Source organism: Marmota monax, unplaced genomic scaffold (assembly GCF_021218885.2).
Source record: "Marmota monax isolate L192 unplaced genomic scaffold, Marmota_monax_Labrador192_F-V1.1 WCK01_AAM20220418_F8-fsc00100, whole genome shotgun sequence".
NCBI classification, from domain to species: Eukaryota; Metazoa; Chordata; class Mammalia; order Rodentia; family Sciuridae; genus Marmota; species Marmota monax.
In genome coordinates this window covers 6,794,101-6,807,120 of record NW_026693872.1, presented here as the reverse complement: position 1 = coordinate 6,807,120, position 13,020 = coordinate 6,794,101, and the positions used below count along the sequence as shown (strand labels likewise).

At 42.3% G+C, this 13,020-nt stretch overlaps 1 protein-coding gene across 2 annotated transcripts in view; it reads right to left on the bottom strand.

The window, feature by feature from the left end:
• Window positions 1–354: 354 nt before the first annotated feature.
• Window positions 355–13,020, bottom strand: part of Klhl6 (kelch like family member 6) — a 68,362-nt gene continuing 55,696 nt past the window's right edge. Inside the window, exons 5-8 of one of the 2 annotated variants that reach the window (XR_006855720.2) lie at window positions 11,064–11,266; window positions 9,507–9,720; window positions 6,681–8,196; window positions 355–5,815 (exon numbers count right to left, since the gene is read on the bottom strand). Coding sequence is in view for 1 of the 2 variants with exons in the window: in XM_046462602.2 (XP_046318558.1) it covers window positions 7,895–8,196; window positions 9,507–9,720; window positions 11,064–11,266 (719 nt within the window). In the remaining variant the exon portion in view is untranslated. Of the gene's footprint in view, window positions 8,197–9,506; window positions 9,721–11,063; window positions 11,267–13,020 lie in introns of both variants that reach the window. The other variant, XM_046462602.2, reaches the window with a different exon arrangement.

Sequence of the window (13,020 nt, the reverse complement as noted above, 5' to 3'; positions counted from 1 at the left end):
TGCGGGCTCTTAGTCAAATGAGGAAAATTACAACAGCTAATGTTATGGAGCATTTACAAAGTCGGGCAATGAGCTAAACGTTTCATGTGAATGATTTCATCTAATCCTTATCCAGACCCTGTGAGATGTTGTCTATTATTACCCTACTTTTGCAAAGAGGCCATCTGAATTGGAGGTTGAGTGACAAACCCTTTATCACCCTTACATTTCCAGCCTTGGTTCCACTGGGGATGCCAACCTACCTCCCAGGAAGACATATTCTCTAAAATCACCTAGAATAAACATTTTTAGCACTACATTTCTACTCTGTATCTGAATTATCATACATTTTATATACATTTTTATAACAATCTGTTGGTTTGCACTTAGCCACTCTGGTGTTTTATTACACTGGTTTATTACAGTATCTGTGGGGAATAGACCAAACTCCCTGTAGACACCAAAATCCAAGGATGCTCTCAAGTTCCTTATGCAAAGTGACATAGTATTTGCACAAAACCTTTGTACATCTTCTCATAGACTTTAAATCACCTCTAGATTTCTTATCATGCTTAACAACGTGAATGCTATTTAAATAGTTTTTATACTACATTGTTCCAGGAATAAAGATAAGGAAAAAGTCTGTACATGTTCAATACAGGCACAATTTTTTCAAATATTTTCAACAGGTGGTTGATTGAATCCATGGATGTAGAGCTGTGCACAGAGAGGGCCAACTGCAGTTTGATTTTTAATGTGCTGAATCTCGGCCTACACCAATGAGCTGTTTTTAAAAATCAGATAGGCTTCTTAATCTCACCGACTTTAAAAGTTTTGGCTTTTATTCCCTTTTATCCCTCCCAGTGGGTATTGTCCCCACCACCAGGATGAAGAGGCAATGAACAAGAGGGCCCATGTGATCCGAGTGCTGCTACTTCCATTTACACAAGGAATGAGCAGCAGGTCTTAGTGATCTGGCTTCTCCCCAACTCCACCGGTTGGCTAGTCAGCTTGGACAGCCATCCTTGCCCTCCATGACAATAGTGCTCAGGATAGGATCCGAAAAATGAAGGATTTGGGTAAAGAGCTCAAAGTTTGTTAGGTTACAAACACTTTGGGGTTCAAGGTGGCAATTCCTTCCAATTAACGACCTCCTATGAATGTAGCTGACTTGAATTTGAAAGCCATATGTATGAGTGTGCAACATTTGTGAATCTTTAGCCTTTCTGAAACTGCCTTGTTTGCTATCATCTTATGCAGTTATACTCAGCATGCTTACAGTCACTTTTGAGACTCCCAGTCATAGGTTTGAATTCACTTCATTCACACAGGCCTTCTTACTGGTCCTTAAACACATTGAGTCTCTTGCCCCAGAGTTTTTGCTATGGTTGTTCCTGCTACCTGGATCAAGCTTCCCCCAGGTACCTTGGGCCTCACACTTTCTCTTCTTGCGAGTTTCTATTTAAGGGTCTCCATACCAGACAAGGTACTTATAGTAGCCTGCATAACCTCGCCCAGCCTGACTTGTCTTCCAGAACTTATCACTACTTGGTATCGTATTATGTTTTGGTTTGGTTATTGCTCTTGCCACTAGAATGTCAGCTCATGAAAGCAAGGTGTGATGTTTACAGATGGAGCCCTAGTGCCTAAAAATCATGCCTGGCACATAGTAGGAGCTCAGAAAATATCTGAAAGAAGTAATCTCACCCGATTACTTCTTTCACAAACGTCTACAAAGGACTTAGAACAAAATCCAATGTATTGCTTTTTTTAAAATGTTTTTTGGTAGTTGTAGATGAACAGCATGCTTTATTTTATTTTGCTTATTTTTATGAGGTGCTGAGGATCAAACCCAGTGCCTCACACATGCTAGGAAAGCACTCTACCACTGAGCCACAGCCACAGCCCCTAATGTACTGCTTTTTCTCCAGGCTTCTACAGTGACCTTTTCTGGGAATGCTACATTCTACCAGGATGCACTTTGACAATTAAAAATCTTAGCATTTCTGGGGCTGGGGTTATAGATCAGTTGGTAGAGTGCTTGCCTTACATGTGTAAGGCCCTGGGTTCGATCCCCAGCATCAAAAAAAAAAAATCTTAGCATTTCTGCTTAGATGAGTTTTGTCACTGGCCTAATCTCTTTGACTAGTTCTGGTTCAGTCTTGTGTTTCTGGGAAATTACTCAATAGATGCTCCTATTACTACATCTTTATTATGAAAGAATGAATTTCATCCGCAAAAATCCTGTCTATCTAAGGTCAGACTCAAAAGATTCCTTTGTGCAGTCAGATTTGCCCCTCAGATTTCTAGGTGGTGTTGAGTTATATGTGAAACCAAAGGTTGGCTCCTCTCCCCTACCTGCTGCCTGCCCTTTCCCTAGTCAGTGCCCTTCTTGTCTTTCAGATGTGGTTTGTGATTTGTGACCCATTGGCCAGTGATGAAGTTAATTTGCTGAACTGTGAACAGCACTTCATGAAAAACTAAAATAAGACATACTGAAAGATGTATTTTATTGACACATGATTTTAAAAGTTTAAAAGCATTGCTTGTGGCCTATATAGGTTCAAAGAAGTTTCCATACTATTTTTCTCTTTGGTTGTTTTCTGAAGGTTCTAGAAGGAGTGGTTTGGCACTCCTGGCCTCACAGTGGGGCCTTCTGTGTTGCAGAAATTGGTCAGTTCTTTTTCCGAAATACTGCCAACTTCAGTGCAAGTGGTCAACACATCATTTTCTTGAACTCTTATCTGTTTCATAAAGCAAATAAGCCTGGACCTTGAAGCTCCCTGCCCCTGCTTCCCATTCAAACCCTGCCCTAGGAAACTCCCGTGTCAGCATGGCTTCCAGTATTCCCAGGCTACAACCCTGGGATGACCCCCACACACACCCTTTTGAAGTACTACCTGAAAAAGTTCAAAATTGTCGAAATAATTTACAGTTTGTTGTAGCTAACAACTGACCTCAGACATCTGAGCCGGCAAGAAGAAAAGGAAAATCTCAGATGAAAAAAAAAAAAAAAAACAGAAGTGAAAAACAGTGAATGGTAAACAGGCAGATCAATGCTAAGGCCAGGATGCACTAGACCTTGACAGGTCCCTAGACCAGGGATCTTGAACTATGACAGTGTACACAAACACAAAATGAGGCATGGGCCCACAGGAACAGGGAGAGGACTGAGTATCCAATTATCCCTGAGATCCCATAGGAAAATTGGCTGAGCATAAAGTTAATAAATTGGCTGAGCATAAAGTCATGGCCATTGGATTTCTAGCCCAGAATCAACTCCAGAACAACTCTCCCCATGAGATGAATCTGTGCTTCCCAAGGTTTTCCACCAAGACCTCCTAAGGCAGAAGAATAAGAAACCAAGAGGGAATGGTCCAAAGCTATTCATGGAACACCAAATTTCTTTGGAGCCTCAAGTTTCCTTTTCAGTTCTGTAGGACTTTTGCATTATAATCCAAAACAAACCAAAATGATGTCAAGTTCTTCAGTGGGTGAGAACTACAGCCCTTCATCTCATATACTGATGCGAAAAGAATGGGGTTGGTTGGGGCCTCAGAGATGACATGGAAGACACTGGTAGAGGGCTTAGAAGTCAGATCTGGAATCAAAACCTAAAAGAGGGCATCCTGTAAGAGGGGGTGAGGCCAGGCAGGATGAAAGTCGCATACATTGCAAATGATTTGGGAAAGCTTGTTCAGAGAGGCAATGTGGATTTAGGGAGGGAAAAACTGTACTGTTAACCATTCTACAAAGCAAACCTGGTGAATGTTGTCTTCTGCATTAATCTAAACTCTCTTGATCTACTGAAACATTTTAAATTCCCACCAACTACATTTAATTTCAATTCAGATAGTATTTATTCATATCAACCAAAAGAAGTAAAAAAAAATCATTGATTATATACAACACATTCTTATCCATTCCATACACATTTTATTGAATAAATTAAAACTTCTTTAACCTATAAACAACATCCTTGCTTTGATCACTTAAAAAAACTACAATCTCATGAAACCAAAAATGCTTAAATGGTTTGGTTCACTATTTATGCCTATAAATATAAAAATCTGACCTGTCAGGACTGGCTTTGCAGTACCTATATTTGAGACATATGGGAATTTACATGGAAGTTGACTCTTTGAATCATGAGATCTAACACTTAGAAGAAAAAATGACTTTGCAACCCCAAATTAGGACTTCATACAAAAAAAAAATCCATTGATGTCTACTCACTTTAAAAATTATGGAGTACTTTTATTTTTCAAAATCAAATAGGACAAGTAAAGAATGAACACTACTACCTCAACTTTTATAAATAGCAAAGCTATGCTTTCACAGCTATAAAAGAATGTTGAGAATGATAATTGTTATTTCCCTGAGAGCATGGTTACTTTGAGTTCAAGGACATGGAGTTTTACATGTGTGTGTTTCCTGAAACCACTGAGACCAGAATGGCTGAAAGCAAAGAAGAAGACATTTATCTGTCAGTGTTTTGGTGAGCTTAACTCCCTGCCTGTCAGACCAGCCTTGACCAGCCTTAACCTCTTCTACAGATTCTACTCCATCAAAGGCTCTGGGTCTTGTTATCTCCATTAGGATGCAAGACCCAACCAGGCAGCTCACAGGCCCCACAGCAAATTGCCCCAACTGTTGGCCCTGCTCTAACTTGTGCCTCAGTTCTAGGAAGTAGGTTCCCTCTTTGTTTCCTTGTGTGCAAGTCCCCTGCTCCTTTATTCTTTCTTGCCCTTCTTGGGACTGGAGTCACACTTACAAACTCCTGGGCCGCAATATCATTTTCTAGACCCTCATCTTCAAAACCTGACCTCCTCCTCCTCTACCATGTCTATCCATGCAGAGGCCCTGCCTCAACATGCCAACTGTGGCAGAACCTCCTTCTATCCCCCCTCTGAGTCCTGGGGTTGTTTCTGGGTTAGCCTCAGCTTGCTCTCCCCATATTGGTGGTACATAACCATTAACTTGGTGCAAACTTGGGATTTTGTTTTATTAACTTGGAATGAAAAGTAGATTTTAAGAGCTTCTAGTGCCTAGAAGCTTAAACTCTGATGACTATACTTGCAAAGTTTCCCCAAAATGACTTGAACTTTTTTTCCTTTCCTAAAAGCTACAGGCTGGCAGCTTCAAATGCAGAACCCTAGATCTTTTTTTGGAGGGGGGTTTTCCAAGGATTGAACTCAGGGGCACTCAGCCACTGAGCCAAATCCACAGTCCTATTTTGTATTTTATTTAGAGACAGGGTCTCACTGAGTTGCTTAGCACCTTGCTTTTGCTGAGGCTGGCTTTGAACTCTCAATCCTTCGGCCTCAGCCTCCCGAACTGCTGGGATAACAGGCATGCACCACTCTAGATCTTCTTAATAGGTAAATCTGTCCCCTGACCCACATTATTATTAAGAACTCCTGGATCTTGAATACCTGTAACTTTACCACAATTCACATGTTTATTGGTGTTACAAAAATCATAGAGACTCCTCCCCTTGTGTGAACTTAGACATTATGAATTACCCCTGAAACTTCAGAACTGCATTTAGAATCAGGTTTATAACTTAGAGATCCTATGTCCTCACTTTCCCAGCACAATCTTAAACACCCCCCCCCCACACACATACACACACACCTCTAAAGAACTGTAAGTTTGCTGATTGCTTCTATCAAAGGACAGTACCCATTGGATCCCTGGCAAGGAACATTCTCTTTCTGAGAGTTGTATGCCAGTGATGTTGTCATTGGATTTCCTCTTTGGAATCTCTTCCCTGAAATAGCCTTTGGACTAAGACTGATTTTTCCTGTAGGTCACAAATGGCTCAGACAGTGATCTGCAAGAGACAAACATGTAAGAAATCACCACTAGTTGACCTAAGTGCACAGCTCTCAGAAGAGACCCCCTTGACAGGCAATCAAGTCTTGGACTCAGCCCCATAAGTATGCATCTCATTTTTGGCTAACTTGAAGAAAAGAAAAATTAGAATATTGATTGGTGGCCCACTTACCCGTTTATTGAGGTCTCTAGGGTAGAGATTTGATTTCCAAGATTGACAAACATGCAATGAACTAGATAACATTGCTGAACTAGATTAAATTGTTGCAGTTGAGAGCTTTGTGAAGGTCATTAGAGCTTGTGGTGCATGACAGTGTGTTCTCAATATCCATAAGTATGTGTGCATTGACCCGTCTTAATTTTCTTCTCAGGGGATAGATCACCTGACCCTAAGGCAGAGCATTTTACACACTAACATGTATTTATATTTATCTTCAACAAGCTAGGCATAAATAGAGATATAATTTTCCAAGTTTTAAATATACATTTACAACATTAAGTTCTTCTGACCATAATTTTTGTTTCCTTTTGTGGAACTGGGGATTGAATCCAGGGGTACTCTACCACTGAGTACATCCCTACCCTTTTAATTTTATTTTGAAACAGGGGCTCACTAAGTTGCCTAGGCTGACCTGGAAGTTGCGATCCTCCTGCCTCAGCCGCCCAAGTCCCTGGGATTACAGGCTTAGACCACCACACTTGACTTGACCTTAACTTTTTTTCTGTAAATTAAGTTCACTATCAACTCTAATACCTCTGACTTCCCAAACCACTGTACATATTGTACAAGCACAATATGCCCCTTCTGACATGAACTAAAACTCTATAAAGAGAACTGAAATCATACAATGAAAATAAAGTACCTGGGGTAATGCAGTTGCTATGTTTTTAACTACAGCGTATGAAACAGGATCTCTTAACCTGTTTCTCTATCTTGGGGATTAGAATGAATTTCCAGTGAGCTCATTTGAAAGTTCTTTTCTTAGAGTGAAGGGCAGACTCTGTTCTTAGAATCAAAATTGAGCCAAGCTTATTCAAAACTCAAGAAGATAGGCTTTAAAATATCCTGAAAACTTCAGGTGAGTGGGTCCAGATCACAGTCTTAAAGTAGAAAGTACACTGTCAAGAAGAATCTGACATTCCTGCAGTGGCCAGCAGTGTTGAGATGTTTACATATTTAAAAAACAATAGTTTGAGTCTCTGGAAACCTCTTTTCTACATTACAGTACAACTGTTGGACATTAAGAGTCCAGGCACCAGACTGTGGTGAAGGTAATTCCATCTGGCAATGTCAGTTCAAGTCCAAAATGGGCCATCCAGTGACCATAAAAAAGAAAAGCTTTGATGCCAGGAGAACAAAACTTTTTATCTCTTTCAATACAAACTGGTCTTCCCAGAACTGCCTCCCCTGTCAAGTGGGACAGCCTATGAGACACTCTTGACAAAAGCCCCCAAAGTCTCCAACACTAAGGATTTCATAAGATTTAAATACAGGAGTGAAAAGGAAAAAAAAAAAAAAGGAAAAAGAAACACCTTTATTTCCCTGCCTTGCTGAGTCAATCTTCTAACAGACTGGCCAGAACAAGACCTGAGTCAGGTTTGGGTTTTGATTTTCCTCCTCTCAGTTAGGCACATGGTGGGGAGGACATTGGCTTTGAACTGGAAAGACTTGGGTTTATACTCCTGGCATAGCTACTTGCTAAATGAGTACCCGGGGGCAAGCCACTTGACCTTTCTGAAACTCAGTTTCTTCTCAGACTAGAGTGACAATATCCCAGCAGGCGGTCATTCCCATGGTTAAATGAGTTAATATAGAAAAAGACCTGGCATAGGGTAGAAGTGTCGCAAATGTTAAATATTACTCTTCTTCCATCCTTCCTCCTGAGGTAGGTCATGCAAACATTCCTGGCCATTTTCAAGTGTTCCAAAGTCGTGACTTGCTAGGTGCCCCAGAGCAAGCCGGGTGCGCTCCCGATTCATGGCCTTAAACACAAGCGGAGCCTGCGGGTGGACACGGATGAAGGGCGCAAGGTAGAACTAAGTGCTCCCGGTGGCGCCCTCCAGGGTCCCTTGTCAGTCACACAGACACAGCTCCGGGCACGATCCTCCGGATGTGGGTGTAGGACTTCCTGATGGTGACGCTGCCGTGGTGCGACACCCCCCGGGGCAGGACGCACTCCTCCGTCAGTTTCTGAGCCTCGGGGTCCCAACACAGTACAGTGGCGATGACCTCGTTCTTCTCGTCCCGCCCGCCGGTGATGTAGAGCCGGTTGTTGCAGGGCGCGATGCCGCAGCTGGCCCGCTCGTGGCTGAGCTGCGTCACCAGGCACCAGCTGTCCTCCAGAGGGCTGTAGGCGTACAGCGCTCTCATGGCCCCTCCTGGAGAGGAAGAACACACAGGGGAAGCATCCTACCATTTTTCTGGGTTTCTATCCCGTTAGCCACTAAAATTCTACTTCCGGTTAGGGCAGGACTCCCATCTTGCCAAGAGAAACAGTGGATTGATGGCCCTTTCCCAGAAAGCCAGGATGCATCCTAGGAGCAGCAAGTTGCCACCGAGATGACTCACAATGTCCTTCCAATTCTGCAGTCGTGGTTTCTAAAGAACAACTGGCTTAACGTAGCTACCAAAATGTACCTTAAGACTGCTCCTGGGAAGAAATATGGTGCCTTTGGAAGATGTGGTCCATAATCCCAGCTCTGCACTTTTTATTCTGTTACCATGGGCACCAAGACCATGGTGGTCCTAAGATGCACATAAAGCATCCGGTAGAGCACTGGTTGATAGAAATCATCCATCCCTGGCAGTAGCCGGGTTGGCATCTCTTCAGAGACTCAGCATGATCTGAGACACAAGCCCAAGGTAACCATCTTGAGATTAGACTTTTGGAACAGTCAGGAAACTAACCATGAACACAGGAGAAATCTAAAGCAAGGGAGAAAAGTGTTTTCCCCTTAATCTGTTCCAATGTTTTGCCCCCAAATGCCTTCTCTGATTAGCTCTCATTCACTGAAGTTATTTATTTCCTGGCATCTTGGCATCTCCTTCATCAGTAGTTCTCTACCCTGGCTGCTCATTAAAATCACCCGGAGATTAAAAAAATAATAATAAGTTGTACTGTTCCCCAGCAACCTCCTTCCCTCCTGAATTCTGATTTCATTGGTCTGGGGTAGGAACCAGTTATCCATAGTTTTTTCAAAAGCTCCCTGGTTATTCTAACTGGGAGCCACCATCCTTAACAAATACATGCCAACTGTGGTCTGGCTGGCTAGACTTTTCTCTCAACTAAATGTAACTTTTCAGAGCCCTTAAAAAGCAGCGAGAGAGAAATTTCCATGAACACAAACTAGGAAGTAATAATAGCTGCCACTGGTTGAGCACTTATTATACCATGCACATTTCAACTTCTATACATTCCTAATGTTTGCAAAACAACTTTCCTCCTGCAATGACTTCAGGCCTCTTCCTCTGGGCCACAGTGTCCATCTGTTTTGTTACCCCTAAACAGTTTTTATTCTGCCTTTAGGACTGTAAAGGAAAATCCACCAAGACCTGAACCAACCCCAACTTTTCTTCCTTTTCAGCTCTACCCACTTCATCCAGGAATTCTCAAGAGAATTATATCTGATCTCTGGCATAGCTGCATGAAGGGGGACCTCAGATAAATAAAAAGCTGTCACTCACTCACCAACAACATAGATGCGGTCCCGGAAACTCACTGCATTGATGCATTTAGCCTCCACAGGCATGGCTGCCTTTAAAGTCCATTTATTGGTGGAAGGGTCATAACACTGAGTTTTGTCTGTGGCCAGTTTTCCATTAGGCCCTCCCCCAATCACATAGAGCTTCTTCTTGTGGCTGGTGGCGGCGAAGGAACTGACATGGACAAGGAGGGGTGCAGCCTGCAGAGGCATGGGGCACAAGAAAAAGGTGTCAGCTATGCTGCCTAAATTGCTGGAAGAACTCACAGGACATATGTCCTGGGATGCAAACCTGGGCATCCTTCTCCTGAACTGACAAGGCCTGTGGGCTTGACTCTCCTTAAGATGTGGAGAGAATCAAAGCATGCATTTCCCAGCCTCCATACAGGCAGGCTAGGGCAAGCTGTGTGTTGGGATGTTCCCACCTGTTTTCCCGAGTCTAGTTCTCAAGGAAGGAGAGGGTACAGGCAGAAATTAGAGTTATATAGATGAAGTCAGCCAAAGTTGGAGGAAAATGATTTTTCAAACATATATATTCATTTACATGTTCATTCAGAAAATATCTGAGTACCTACTATGTGACAGCATTGATTGTCTTTAGTGTTTATATCCAGGAAGAAAAGCTAGTATATGGGTTTAACCAGCCATTTGGGGGCACATTGCAACTTTGGGGATTAAGACAGACTTGTACTTCTACCTTGTAAATCCCAGGATACTAAAAAGAATTTCAAGAGCCTATTACCTATTTGCATAACCCCTTTGAGTCATGGAGTAACTTTATGATGGGACTTGATGATTGGGGAACATGTTGGGCACACCCCCAGAGATGTTAAGGGCTCCCTATATAGCACTTTTCAGGTTGACAGGCCTTTTTTGGATGTTGTGGTGATCTGGGGACCTTTGCTTGTACCTACAGTGACTGTGTTTTATACTTCCCAAAGCTGGAATATGCTCTGATGAGAAGAAAGAAAATTTGAACTTAAGAATAACCTGGAACTACAGGAGGCGAAGTCACTTTACTTTTCCTGGGTATGACATACACCTGAGGTCACATTGAGAGTCTTACATGTGGGCATGTAAATGGTTCATCATTAATGGGGAAATAAATAAGGGCTGACTTCTAAACATGACCAAATGACTCTAGGTTCACAAACAGTGCAGTGTGCGGATGCCCGCATGCCTGGTGTGGAGACGAATCTCATGGAATGCATCTGAGGGGACAAGATTCTGAGCCAGACATGTGACCATGGGATCTACCATCTCAGGGCAGGGTAAGCCTCCCCTCCACAGCCTCCACACAGAGGGCTCTGGCTGCCCAGAGAAAGCCTCCCCACCTGGAAGGACATTATTGCTTTGCCTTGATCAGCAATGCTGAAGCCCTGACTCCTAGGGAAGGGAATGTTCAGAGCCACCAAAAATGTTCTCCATAGGAGCAAGGCAATCAAAATGCTGGCCACCGTCATAGGCATGTGCCTTTCTTTTTTTTTTTTTAGCTCTGAAGTAATAATACAGATAGAGTTAGTCATAGAAATAATCTCCCATACCTCCGACCAGCAGTTGTGGAAGGGGTCGTAGGTCTCCACATTGTTGATCCTCTGTAAGCCATCAAAACCTCCAATGACATAGACCTTGCCACCCAACACCACCATTTTATGCCTCCAGCGGCCGATGTTTAAATATTCAATCTGAATCCACTTGTTGATTGAAGAATTGTATTTCCAAACATCATGCTGTGTTTCTTTGCCACCTATAAGAAGTAACAAAATATTTAAGAAACCACCAGATGAGTCAGAAATGCAGCTTCTCCCATCATTTCTTAGAACTCCTAAAGCACTAAATCCTCATGCCAGCCTCACTCCAAGGGGAGACAAGAGAAATCCTGAAGGTGAATATGGTCTATGGCAAGACTTGGGGGAGACAAAGCAAATACAGGGATCTGGGGGTGGGGTGGGTGGACCAGGAGGGGAGCCATGGCCTCATGGTGTGCAGTGCCACATCAGTGTCACTGGAGTTCAACCTGGGTGAGTGGGGAGGCAGAGGGAGCCTGGACTCTGTGTTTTTGCCCACAAGGAGCAGGGAGTGAGACCGGGCAGAGATGGCAGGACCTTGACCACCTGGTAAATTAGAAGGCAGCTTAAGTTCTAAGTTTAAACAAAAGAGCAAAGACACAAATTTGGAAAAATCAGCAAGAAATCTTACAAAATTCTCTTGGTTCATAGCTCTGATCTAGTAAATATACAAGTGGGACTTGCCCTTTTCTAAAATTAATTTTTGTTATAAAGTAAGAGGTTCTCACAATAGTTCCTTTGAGAGTGAATCGGTCAATATTGAAGACAACTCTCTTGATAAACAGAAAATACATAATTCATCAGTTAGTGAGAGAGACCAAGACAAAGGAGGGCTGCCTTTTGGGGTGACTTTAATAAAACATTTAAACACCTTTATGTTTCCATTTCCCCACCAGCATGCAGCACCACCAACTGCTTGAAGCAAAAGACTATATTTATCAGACTTATGAATGTGCACTAGTGGGGCAAAGAAAAATATCACTGACAATGTTCTGGGTCACAGGTTTAAGTGTTTCTCTAGGGTGGAACCCTAAAGTGGGATTTCTAGGTCAGAGGCATGAGCACACACCAAGCATCTTTGGGAAGCTATGCTGGTTGACCTTTCCTCATGTCCCACCCTCAGCTGGCAGGGGAGAGTCCCCCTGCTCCTCTCTCTGCTATCCCACTTTGGTTTTCCCTGACTCTAAGGGAGGCTGAGCTTCCTTTTCTCTGAATTTCTTATTCATTATACTCTGACCATTTTTCCTTTGGCTCATACACCTTTTAGAAGTCTCTATTCAAAACAGTATGATATTGATCCCATTTAGGTAATGTCAAAGATTATAAAGTAAGTATAAACTTTCAGAGAATATATGCAATCTTTATTTAAAATAGGAAAAAAGCTCTATGATTTTATTTCTGGATTTTAAAGAAAATCTGACTAACTGGAAAGCATAGTGTATGCGTGGGTGTGAAGACATGTTATTGCAGGGATACCAACCCTCCCTCAGGGGATCTGCATACTCAGTGCCTGAAGGACTTTTTAAAGGGAACTCTACAGGATAATTTTAAATTTCACTGAGAAAAGAAAATTTAGGATGATTATTTATTTTTTTTTTTTTTTTGGTATTTTTGTTTGTTTTTCAGGGCTCTTATGTGCTCTACTGCTGAGCTGCACACTCATTCCAAATGCACAGTCACTCTGATTGGCTCCCTGAAGGCCAATTTAAAGTATACTTTTCCAAAAACTGTTGTTGTTGTTGTTGTTGTTGTTGTTTTTCTGGTGCTGGGGAGGAAAGCCAGCGCCTTCTTGCACATGCTAGGCAAGTGCTCCATCACTGGAAAAACTTCTAAGAAATATTTGAAAAAAAAAAGAATGAAGTAGGCTTTCCTCGGCAAATATTAAAATATGCTTAAAAGCTATTAAAATAAAAACACTACAGTATGAGCACAA